General features: G+C 36.2%; 1 protein-coding gene across 2 annotated transcripts in view; it reads right to left on the bottom strand.

The window, feature by feature from the left end:
* ANO10 (anoctamin 10) overlaps nt 1-12,289 on the bottom strand; it is a 235,919-nt gene that overhangs the window by 170,974 nt on the left and 52,656 nt on the right. For both annotated transcript variants that reach the window (XM_027587535.2, XM_027587534.2), the window contains exon 11: nt 7,834-7,962. In XM_027587535.2, coding sequence (XP_027443336.1) covers nt 7,834-7,962 — 129 coding nt within the window. The remainder of the gene's footprint in view (nt 1-7,833; nt 7,963-12,289) is intronic.

Genomic DNA, 12,289 nt, shown 5'->3' with positions numbered 1-12,289 from the left:
GGACCGGCCCAGGGCCATGGTGCACTAAGGGGCAGGAGAGGGATAGAATCTCCACACTCTGAAGTACCCATATGTATTCATACACATAAATGTAAATATAAATCAACAGAGAGAGGGAGTAAAAGAGAGAGAGAGCATTCATGGCGGCAAAAGTTTCAAAATGAGTGAATCCTAATAAATACAGGAATTATCTGTATTATGCTTGCAGCTTTAAGTCTGAAACCATTTTTTAAAGATAGAAAAATAGGGGAATCTGGTTGGATCATTGGTTAAGCACCCAACTCTTGATTTCAGCTCATGTCATGATCTCAGGGTCCTGAGATGGAGCCCCACATTGGGCTCCCCGCTCAGGGTGGAGCCTGCTTCAGATTCTCTCTCTCCCTCTGCCTCTACCCCCCTCCTGCTCTATCTTTCTCTAAATAAATAAGTAAATAAGTAAATAAATAAATAATAGAAAATAAACCCTGTGAGTCAGGGCATAAAAGAACCCAAAGGGCTCTATCCATTCTCAAATGACACCTTAGTCATTACAAGCAGATGAGAATCAATTCTGTTTCTAAGCAGCTCTAGGAAAAAAAAAATCACATAATTTCCTTTTTTTTTTAAAAAGTAATTGCAATTAAGCGATATTTTTAAAAACTACCAATTAAACATGCATGGTGCAAATTGGCTTCGTGGGCACCAGGACCTGAACAGTAGAAATGCAGTATAACTTCTGGGGTGAATAGTTAATTCGCTTTCACCTGAGGAAAAAAGTAGCATTTAGTAGGCGAATTGTTCGCATTCAGAATGTATGACTGATGCATCTTACCAAGTTTAGAATTAAAAGAGAATTGTGAATGCATTTTTTTTTTTTTTAGATTTTATTTATTTATTTGAGAGAGAGAAAGAGAGACTGAGCCAGCAAGCATACAAGCAAGGGCAGGGGCAGAGGGAGAGGGAGAAATAGACTTCCTGCTGAACAGGGAGCCCAATGCGGGGCTTGATTCCAGGGCTCTGGGAACATGACCTTAGCCGAAGGCAGCCGCTTAACCAACTGAGCCACCCAGACACCCCTGTGAATGCATTTAATTCTAAAATAAATGATTACCAAACATGTGATATTTAGATATTTAGAGATTTTAGGTCATTTCTATTTTTTAGGAATTGGAGTTCTTGTGTGATTCCTCATTTAAAGTAGTGATCCTTTGCAAAAAACAACCAGTAGTGATCCTTTGTTTGAAATTACATCCAAGAAATAAATTAAATTTGCCTCAAAAGTGAGGGTAATGATTATTATTTAAAAGAACTTATTTGGATGTTGATTTAATCTTGTGGGCTGAGCTATAACACAGCCATTACCTGGCTATTTTTAACCTAGAAAATGGAATTTTCACATGGTTTCATACATTGGCAGGCTATTCTTTTGATCAGCCCATAAAAAATTTTTGTAACATTTTACCAATAAAAGTAGTGTTTAAGTGTCCCTAGTTTTTAAAGTAAACACTAGATGGCAGTAAATACACAAAAGTTGTGACATGTGACCTGGTGCTTACCAGCATACAGTACTGACCATTTTTGCCTTTAACTGAATTTTATGCTGCACTATGTCAAGCTTTAAAAAAAAAAACAAAAAACTGAAGAATCAAAAATTAAATGAAAATTAAAGTTTCCTGGCTTGAAAAGTTTGAACCAGAAAAACTTCATCCACAATTTAAATTGTAAGAATACTCTCAACACCAGCTTTATAAGACTATTATATTTTCTAAGTCTCTTGTTTTGTTAACAAATTCTAATCACATAAATATATTTTAGATGTTACTTAATTTGGAGAAAATAACTAAAATAAGATCTCTTAAAATTGCTGTTTCCATCAAGATGCTAAAAATTTACACAAGAATTTACTTTATTTACGGCTTATTTATTAGGTTTTGAATTAGTGAAATTTCTACTCTTTTAGGGGCCATGAATGAATATATGCTGTTAATTTAATGTCCTACAGGCAAAACATTTTTTAAAACTCAATACTTAATACTGATACTTTACCTGGATTCTGGGAAAAAACACAAAATTAAATATAATTTTAAGATTTTACTTCCTTGTTTGAAAACACAACTACAGATTAAAAGGAAAAATCTTACACACAGAAACATGTTAATTTGACCCATGGATGGTTTTAGTGAACCTTCTATAACATTCTGAATTAGAATTTCAGTGTGACTTTACCAACTTGTATTGTAATAAACCAAAAAAAGCATATGTTCTAATTTCTATTAAACTTTCTACTTTTTGGATTCATTACAAGACCAGATGGCATTCAGCTCAGGTCTCAGCAACACTAAAATAAAACTAGCTAACTTACTAATTTTTTGGTTACTTCTAACACTTTCTCTGAGCTAGATTTTGTTCTAACACACAAAATTTTCAATTTAGAAAACAAAGCTGGGGTCCTTGCAATAGGAAGAAAGTAATAAAATAAAAACAAATAAATCTTCAAATATACTACTGTGGTAGAAAAGGAAGACTTATTTTAATACCAATCTGTGCCAATATAAACCCAGCTTGGTTTTTTTAAAAACCCAAGGGTTTTTAAAAAATCAGTAAGTAGCTTCAGTTACTACAAGCACATTAAAACAAACATACACCCGAATAGCCAAAACAATCTTTTACAGCCTTGAAAAAGAACAAAGTTGGGAGCCTCACTCTTCCTAATCTGAAAACTTACTACACAGCTACAGTAATAAAAGCAGTGAGGTAACTGGCATAAAGACAGGTGTATACTTACGACCAAATTCACCAAGTTGTACCACTTTCTCTATGTTGATCACACATCAGTAAAGTGGTTTAAAAAAATACAGATATAGAGACCAATGGAACTGAATACAGAGTCCAGAAATAAGCCCTCACATATATGGTCAAATGATTTTCAACAAGGGTGCCAATACCATTCACTGGGGAAAGGAGAGTCTTTTCAACATGATGCTGGGAACACTGGGTATCCACATGCAAAAGAAGGAATATGGACACTTATATACAAAAATTAACTTAAAATGTATCAAAGACCTAAACTTAAGGCCTAAAACTATAAAACTCCTGGAAGAAAACATAGGGCAAAAGCTTCATGACATTAGATTTGGCAATGATTTCTTGGATATGACACCAAAAGCACAGGCAAAAAGGAAAAAGTAGAAAAACTGGACTTCTGTGCATCAACAGGTAGTATCAACAGAGTAAAGTGGTAACCCACAGAATGAGAGAAAGTATCTACAAGTCATACATCTAATAAGGGATTGATATCCAGAATATATAAAAAACCCCTACAAATCAACAACCAAAAAACAGCACAATTCAAAAATAGGCAAAGAACTTGAACAGATATCCAAAAAAGATACACAAATGGCCAAAAAGCACATGAAAAATGCTCAACATCACTGGTTATCATGGAAAACAAAACTATAATGAGATACTACTTTATACCCATTAGGGTAATTATTATTTAAAAAAAAAAAACAAACAGAAAATAATAAGTGTTGGCAAGGATGGAGAAATGGGAACACTTGTGCATTGCTGATGGGAATGTAAAACGGTGTAGCTACTATGGAAAATGGTATGGTATTTTCTCAAAAAATTCAACATAGAATTACCATACAATCCAGAAATTCTGTTTCTGGCTATATACTCAAAAGAAGTTAAACAGAGACTCAAAAGAGATTATCTGTATACCCATGTTCACAGCAGCTTTATTCACAATAGCCAAATGCAGAAGCAACCCGAATGTCCATTGACTGATGAATGGATAAATAAAATGTGGTATATACATACAATGGAATACCATTTGGTCTTAAAAAGGAAGGAAAATTTGACACATGCTATAACACTGATGAGCCTTAAAGACCTTACGCTAAGGGAAATAACCTAGACACAAAAGGACAAATACTGGGTGATTCCGTTATATGAGATTCCTAGTGTAATCAAATTCATAGGAACAAAAGCAGAATGGTGGTTACCAGGGGCTGAAGAATGGGGGAGGGTAGTTAGTGTTTAACAGATAATAGTTAATGTCTTGAATAGTTAATGTCTTGAACTGTACACTTAAAAGTGGTTGAGGGTAAATTTCATATTACGTGTTTTTACCACAGTTAAAAATTTTTAAAGAGGTTACAATGGTAAATTTATGTTATGTTTACTTTATCACAATAAAAAAAATGAAAGGAGCAGTATACCTTTAGTTATCACCTCTTCACACCTCCTCATCCTTTGACTTAACTCTGGGTGATCTCAATATTAGTAATGATCTCTATATTAATAAATACTGATAACATTCTAATGAGTTATCTTGTTAAAAAAAAAAAACCAATACACACCAAAGAGATCACTTTTATCTTATAAGGATTTAATCTTGGTAACCAAAAGAAATACTTCTTGCCCAGAGGTGTAAGTCTAGCTGGTAATGAAACAGCCTAAAACATTGCTGGTATTCTGGCCTATGTGGATTAATTTTTTTTTTTAAAGATTTTATTTATTTGACAGAGAGAGACACAGCGACAGAGGGAACACAAGCAGGGGGTGTGGGAGAGGGAGAAGCAAGCTTCCCGCGGAGCAGAGAGCCCGATGCGGGGCTCGAACCCAGGACCCCGGGATCATGACCTGAGCTGAAGGCAGACGCTTAACAGACTGAGCCACCCAGGTGCCCCGTGGATTATTTTTAAGCTGAAAACTTTCTTCTACGTCATGACTGACTCTAAATCAGCCTGTGGCTGTGCTTTTGTCTCCCACCCTCAGGTTGCCAGGTAACCTTAACTTAGGAGTAGATTACACTCAGAATTCAGAGTGAGAAGTCTCTACTAGCAGGGAAGAAAATGCCTTTTAAACTGCTCTGGGAAATCAGGATTAATTCACATCCAAGCTTTCCCAAAATATGCCATAAGGAGGCCTCAGACTTCACCAAAGGAAGAAGATAAAGACAGCAAAGGGCCTCCTGTCTTTGGATGCTATTCATGATTCCCCTCCTCCATGTTACCACAGATCATTCACTTGGCATGCCATTTCTACCTCCTAGTTGCATCTCTAGTAGAAGTATTTAACCATGTCTGTTTATGGGGATGTGCATACGTGTGTGTGTGTGTGTGTGTGTGTGTGTGTGTGTGTGTGTGTGTGTGTGTAAAATGTGCACATATTCTCAGCTACATTAAGAAGCAGAGTTCTTGAGGACAAAAATAAAAAGACAGTTTGTCTTTCCTTAGCACCAGATTCAGTGTCATATACATAGAAGTTCTCAATACTGAGTATAATTTAATTAAGGAATAAAAAAAATGAGCACTTGCCACTTTGTGTTCTATAAGTAGAACTTAGAAAATGTTATACACAAATATAGTCATATAATACTGAATATAAATTTATCAAAAAAGAACAATATCCATTTTTTCCTTTTTAAATAAAAAAAGAAATGCCCATTTCCCTTTCTAACAGCTTAATTTATTAATTCCACATTTGTGTCAACACTGAAATGCCTACCTACCATGTTTTAGTTACTATTCTAGCTTACTAGCAGTTTGATTTACTGGATAGAAAAGTCGACATCATCCCTGCTGTTCTGAAGCTGACAGTGCACAGGAGAAACAGACGTTACATAAACACGCCTACCAGTAAATGCAAGGCAATTAAGTGGGATAATCACCATGAGGAAGGCCAATCAAGGCTTCCTGAGAGACAAACAAGAGATCCAGCAGAGATGGAGGAATCAGAAAAGTCTGGGAGCCCTGTGACATCTGAGCTGAGACCTAAGGAATTAAAGTGTGCTATCTAGGCCCAAAGAAAGGACTTTGTAAGTGCAAAGTTCCTAAGCTAAAAAGGAGAAAAAAAAAAAAAAAAAGGAATAAAAAAGTGAGGACTTCTACTTCTGGAAAGATGGAACAGAAGTACTTGCCACTACTCCTCCTGCTAAGTACAACTAAAAGCCATGGACATTATACATAAAATAAACATAAGAAAACTCTGAAGGGTAGAAAGAAGAAAGCAGACTCACCAGGGACCCCAGGACCCTAAGGAGCACATGGTGATGAGTTCCCAGGGATTCCTCTTTACCTCGTATGTACCAAACTAAGGGCTGAGGAAGCAGAACCAGAAATGCCAATGGGCACAGACAAAAAACAAGCAAGAAAGCCTGCTCTCTAGCCAAAGGGCCAGCACAGGGGCAGCCAAGCAAGACCAAACTTTGAGACACTCTAACCAAACACCACAGAAATACTGTGGCCCCACCCCACGCAGCCAGCAAACCCCTGGAGGAGTGCCACCTGCAACAACACTCCCATAGGCCAGGCAATCTCCCAAATCAAGTGAGAAGAGCCAGGCCCTGGATATCTGATGTTAAGGCATCGCCAAGTACAAAAGAAAGCAGTAGCAATGGGAATATACAGAACACTGGACTGGCCAGAAATCTAGAGAAAGTGAAGGCAAAATCAAGAGGTGGGCAGTGAACACACCGAGCACAGGCTCACAGCAGAGCTCTGCTCAATTTGGGGGAAGGGATGGTTTTCAGGTTTTCCATTTCCTTGCATCTCAAGACATACTCCTCTTGCTCTGGGTCCCACTTTACCAGGAAATCTTCTAAGAAACCAACTGTTACAGTCATTGGGAAAGATCTCCTTATGGTAAATTAATTGCCTGGCATTCTGGTCAGTCCTTTATGAGTCTCATTAGTTTTAAGTGTAAGTCAGTCCCTAAAGCCTAATTAACTCTGAATGTATTGGCAAAGTAAGGGCCATATCCTATATCAAGAAGGTATGCTATAAGCCTGGGCAGCTGGCCATCCCCTGTCTAAGATACCTGCTTTGATCTCTCACACAGGTGAGAAATCAGCCTTGCAAACAACTCTCCAAAATCCTATTCAACTCTCAAAATTCAAAACAGACCTACTTTTCTCTGCTAGAGCCATTCCCTTTCCCTCCTACTCACTGCTGTCTAAAATCCTTCTCCAAACGCATATTCTGCATATAGCATCTACCATGAACACAGATTCCTATTAAATACGCAGGAAGAGTAAATACAGCAAAGCACAATCTCTTTCTTCAGCCACTACTGGAAATGTACAAGTCCAGTTTCATTTCTAGTCAGCCCTCGGGCCTGAGGCCTTAGGGCCGCTCTATAATCCTGCTAAATTCTGCTTTAATAACTTTCCACAACTGTTCTATTTTTTAAATATCTAAAAATGAAAGGTCAGAATCTTCCTGACAATAATAATCACTAGCAATAAAAAAATTCCTGCAAATTCTTCCCTTTCCAGTTGGTCAGTACTGAATTTTCAAAATGTTACAGTAAGCTACATTCAGAAACATGATAAAATGAAAACCTAAAAAGTACACAAACAGCCTACTTGTACTTTGTATGTGAAATTATGAGTCTTCCTGTTATACATTACATTTGGTGTTTTAGTTTCACAATGAATTCCACACCTGTTGCTAATGAGACTTAAACTGTTAATCAAAAAGCATTTCTTGGGGTTTATTTGCTTAATAAGAAAGTAGAAATGACAGATCCCTAGAAGAGACTAAAAAAATCTTAAATCTACAGAAATCTATTTCAAATAGGATTTATCTACTCAGCATTAGACAGGTCAGTAGAACGGCTGGAAAGGCCACTTTCCCATCCGCACCATGGTGATTTTTTCATACCTGGGCAACAACTGGGAATGCACAGCCTCAAACCTCAGGTCTTTCCATTACCTGAACCAGGAAATGCATGTCGCCAAATTGCTAGTCATTGACAGTCGGGGACATCACTGCTTTAGGTTATCTCTGCTTTAACAGAGACATCTGATGTGGAGACTATTTAAAATAGGTTTAAATTTTCACTTACCTCCACTGCTACTACAATCAAAATGAGGTCCAATTTTGACTCTGGGAAGAGGGCGTTCACTTGTGGTGACATTCCAATGAGAGCACAGTTGGTGACCACAGATACGACACTCATTGTTTCAAAAGCCAACTAAAAGTGGGGAAAAATGTGAAATTAAAAACCACAATGACCTCTTCCATATTTCCTCATCCTTTTTTTGTATTATCCAAAATCAAAGGAAAAGCCTTTCCCTTGTTCTAAATATTCCAAGTACATTTTAAGCTTTTTCTCTATAATGCTGTGATTTTCTTTAGCTTAAAAAAGCACACTGTTACAAGGCATTTTAGATACTTTTGGCTTGAATAACCAAAGCAGTATGTTCTACCTTCCCAACTGGAGGTGGCCAGGGACCTGAGAATTTGGAATACATCCTAGAGGAGTACGCTGTTAAGGTTACTCTACTCATATCTATAGGGAATCTAAAATGGGGCCACCAGAAAAAATGTTTCACTATGATTTCAAATAGAATTTATTTTGTGACTGCCCTACTTTGACACATCACACAGAACATCTGGTTCAGCTATACCTGAGGCACCGTAACAGTGATCCTTTTCTAGTGGCATTTATTTGTGAGACTTTAGAAAAATACAGATGCCCCACTGAGCTACTTAACAAACTGATCCAAGGTCCCATGAGGAGTCTCATGGAGCACAGTACTGAGAACTGACTGTGGAAATGTTGTGACCACTGCTTGGTAGTTCTTTCTTTCCTTTAATGTGTAACACTTGACCACTACTTAATAACCACTGGGAGTGGGGAGATACAGGCTTCCAGTTATAGAATGAAGATGTCATGGGGATGAAAGGCACAGTGTAGGGAATACAGTAAATGGTAACAGCATTGTATGGGGACAGATGGTAGCTAACTTGTGGGGAGCACAGCATAACATACAGACTTATCCAATCACTATGTTGCACACCTGAAACAAATGTAACACTATATGTCAACTGCATTTTAATTTAAAAAAATCAGAAAAATGTCCCACTAATTCTAAGGAAAATTACTTTTAGAAATTAAAATTAAAAAAATTTTTTAAAGATTTTATTTATTTATTTGTCAGAGAGAGAGAGAGAGAGAGCACAAGCAGTGGGAGAGGCAGGCGGAAGGAGAAGCAGGCTCCCCACTGAGCAAGAAGCCCAGTGAGGGACTCCATCCCAGGACCCCAGGATCATGACCTGAGTCGAAGGCAGACACTTAACCAACTGAGCCACCCAGGAGCCCCAGAAATTAAAATTTTAAAAGAAGCAAAACGAAACATGATTAGATCCAAACTGAATAAATTTCTTGTCTCGTGGAGAATTTCTGCTATCTCTTATTTTAGGAACCCTTTGTGTAATCTAATTATTTTTCCATAGTTGTCTTTACAACAAACCTACTCTGGACTTTGTTTACCTTCTTTTTAAGTAACTTAAATTTTTTATTTATTCATTTTTTAATAATTATATTCACATAGCTCAGAACCGAAACACTCTAAGTGAAGAGTCTCCTTGCACTCATGTACGCCTTCCCCCCTTCTCACCAGTTCCTGTTCTCCCTACAAAATGATCACTATTATTATATTTCTTTTGTACCTTTCCACATACTTTATATACAAATATAAGCAAACTTGAAAGTATATACCCTTTCTTATTACCCTTAATGTCCGGTGCCTTGCTTTTGTCACTTAAAATGTCCTGAAGAATATTCTACATCAGAACTCAAAGAATTCCCTCATTCTTTGTCACAACTGCTTAAATATTTTATTGCATAGATGTATCAGAATTTATTTTACTATTTCCTTATTGGTGGGCATTAGTTGCTATTACAAACAATGCTCCAATTAGTTTTCATGTAAATACATCATTTAACAAGTGTGGAATTAGGATAAATTCCTAAACATGGATTACCTGAGTCAAAGGTACCATGCATTCATAATTTTGATAAATATGCCAAGCTGCACTCCACAGGGTTGACCAGTTCACCCTCCTATCAGTAGCATATAAGAGTGCCTGTCTTCCTGCACTTTTAATACATTTATCATAAAACGTGTTTTTCAAATACAGCTATACTGAGTTATAATTTGTGTAATAAACTGCATCCATTGAAGGTATACACTTCATCAAGTTTTGACAGATGTATTTACCTGTGAAATCACTACCACAAACAAAATACAGAATATCTCCATTTCCCCCAAAAGATTCCTCATGATCCTTTGTAATCCATCCTTCTCTTCACACCTGGCCCCAAACAAACACTGATTTGCTTTTTGTCACTATAAATTAGTTTGTATACTCTAGAATGTCATATAATTGAAATCATATACGTATGATTCGCATATTTTTTTGGTGAAGTACTCCTTCAAATCATTGTCCATGTTTTTATCGGCTGAAATGTCTTATTGAGTTATAAGAATTCCTAATCTGAATACAAGTCCTCTGGAAGACATCTGTATTATGAATATTTTCTCCCATTCTGTGTCCTGTTTTGTCTTCTTTGAACTTTAGAAGAGCAAACTTTTTCCCCCTATCTGGAGACCTAGTTATCTCAATGATATTAATGGACAATTGTTTCCCCTACTGAACTGAGATTTCACCTATACCGTATAATGCATTTCTGGACTTTTCATTCTGTTCCACTGGTGTGACTGTCTACTAATGCTCCAGTACCACACTACTTTAATAACTGAACTTATATAATAAGTATTAACATGTGGTAAATGTCCCTTTTCTTCTTTAGAGTTGTCTTGCTATTCTATTTCACTTACTTTTCCCTGAGAACTTGACAATAAGTTTATGTAGTTAAAAGAAAAACTTTAGCTGGGATAGTGCTACATTTGTGAATTAATTTGTAGATTAATTAATTTGTAAATTTGTAAATTAAAGGAGAACTGATATATTACAAATACTGAGTCTTCCTTTATCAGTTAGCTATTACTACATAACCAACAACCCCAAACTCTGTGGCTTCAAACAGCCATTTATTTAACTCTGATTCTGTGGGTGGACAATCTAGGATATGCTCATCCCAGCAATTCTGGTCTCAGCTGACTTTGACTGGATTTGCTCATACACCTGAGGTCAGCTAGAGACCTCACTGGTAAACTGGAGACATTACTGGCCTTATTATGCTACTTAGAACCTCTAGTACTATGTTCAATCTAGTGACAGTGGGTTTCCTTGCATTGTTCCTAATCTTAGAAGGAAAGCATTCAGTATTTCACCAATAAGTATGATGTTAGATGTTAGCTTTAGGTTTTTAAAAGAAAATAGGTGTTCCTTATCAAGTTGAAGAAATACCCCCATTTCTATTTTTCTGAGAGTTTTCAAAAATGAATGCTGGATTCTGTCAAATGCTTTAAATATACTGATTGATATAACCATGCAGACTATGAATATAGTAGATTATACTGATTAATTTTCTAATATTGAACCAGGCTGGCATCCCTGAACTAAATCCTACTTGTCATGGTCTATACTTCTTTATATAGATTGCTGAATTATATTTGCTAATAGTTTATTAAGATGTTTTGTATATTTATTCACAAGGGATATTGGTTTGTTGTTTTCCTTTTTCGTACTCTGGTTTTCTATCACACTGATACCAGCTTCATAAAATGAATAGGGAAATATGCCCTCCTCCTCTGTTTCTGGAAGAAATTGTGTAAAATCGGTATTAATTCTTCTTTAAATGTTAGAATTTGCCAGTGAAATCATTTGGGTCATGGCATTTCTTTTTTGGAAATTTGTAATTACAAATTCAATTTCCTTACAGTTATGGAGCTACTCAAATGATCTATTTCATAATGGGCGAGTCATGGTAGTTTGTGTTTTGGAGGAATTGGTCCATTTTAACCAAGTTGTCAAATTTATATGTGTGGTGTTGCTCATAACATTACCTTTTATACTTCTGATATCTGAAGGGTCTATAGTGATACCTGTTGTTTCATTTTTATAATGGTTGTCTCTTCTTTCTTATTTTAGTCCTGCTAGAGGTTTATCAACTACACTGATCTTTCCAAAGAATCAACTCTTTATTTCATTAATCTTCTCTATTATTTTTCTGTTTTTCATTTCATCAATTTGTACTCTTATTTTTAGTTTCTTCTTTCTGCTTCTTTTGGGTTTCTTTTGTTCTTTGTTTCCAGTTTCCTGAGTAGGTGTTTAGATTACTGTTTCAAACATTTTCTTCTTTTCCAATATATGCATTTAGTGCTACAAATTTCCCTGTCACCACTGCTTTAGCTGTGTCTCACCAACTTTGATATGCTGCTGTCTTTTTGTTTTCAATGTCTTTTGAGTCCACTTGACACTTCTTTGACCCATGATTAAGAAATGTCATTTAGTCTTCAAGTGTTTAGAGATTGTCCTGTTATCTTTACATTATTGATCAGTTTGATTCCACTTCAGAGAACATACTATATATGATTTCAATTTTTAAA

The sequence above is a fragment of the Zalophus californianus genome, chromosome 1 (assembly GCF_009762305.2).
Source record: "Zalophus californianus isolate mZalCal1 chromosome 1, mZalCal1.pri.v2, whole genome shotgun sequence".
In the NCBI taxonomy this organism is placed as follows: Eukaryota; Metazoa; Chordata; class Mammalia; order Carnivora; family Otariidae; genus Zalophus; species Zalophus californianus.
Note: the sequence above shows the minus strand (reverse complement) of the source record. Positions and strands in the feature narration are given on the sequence as shown.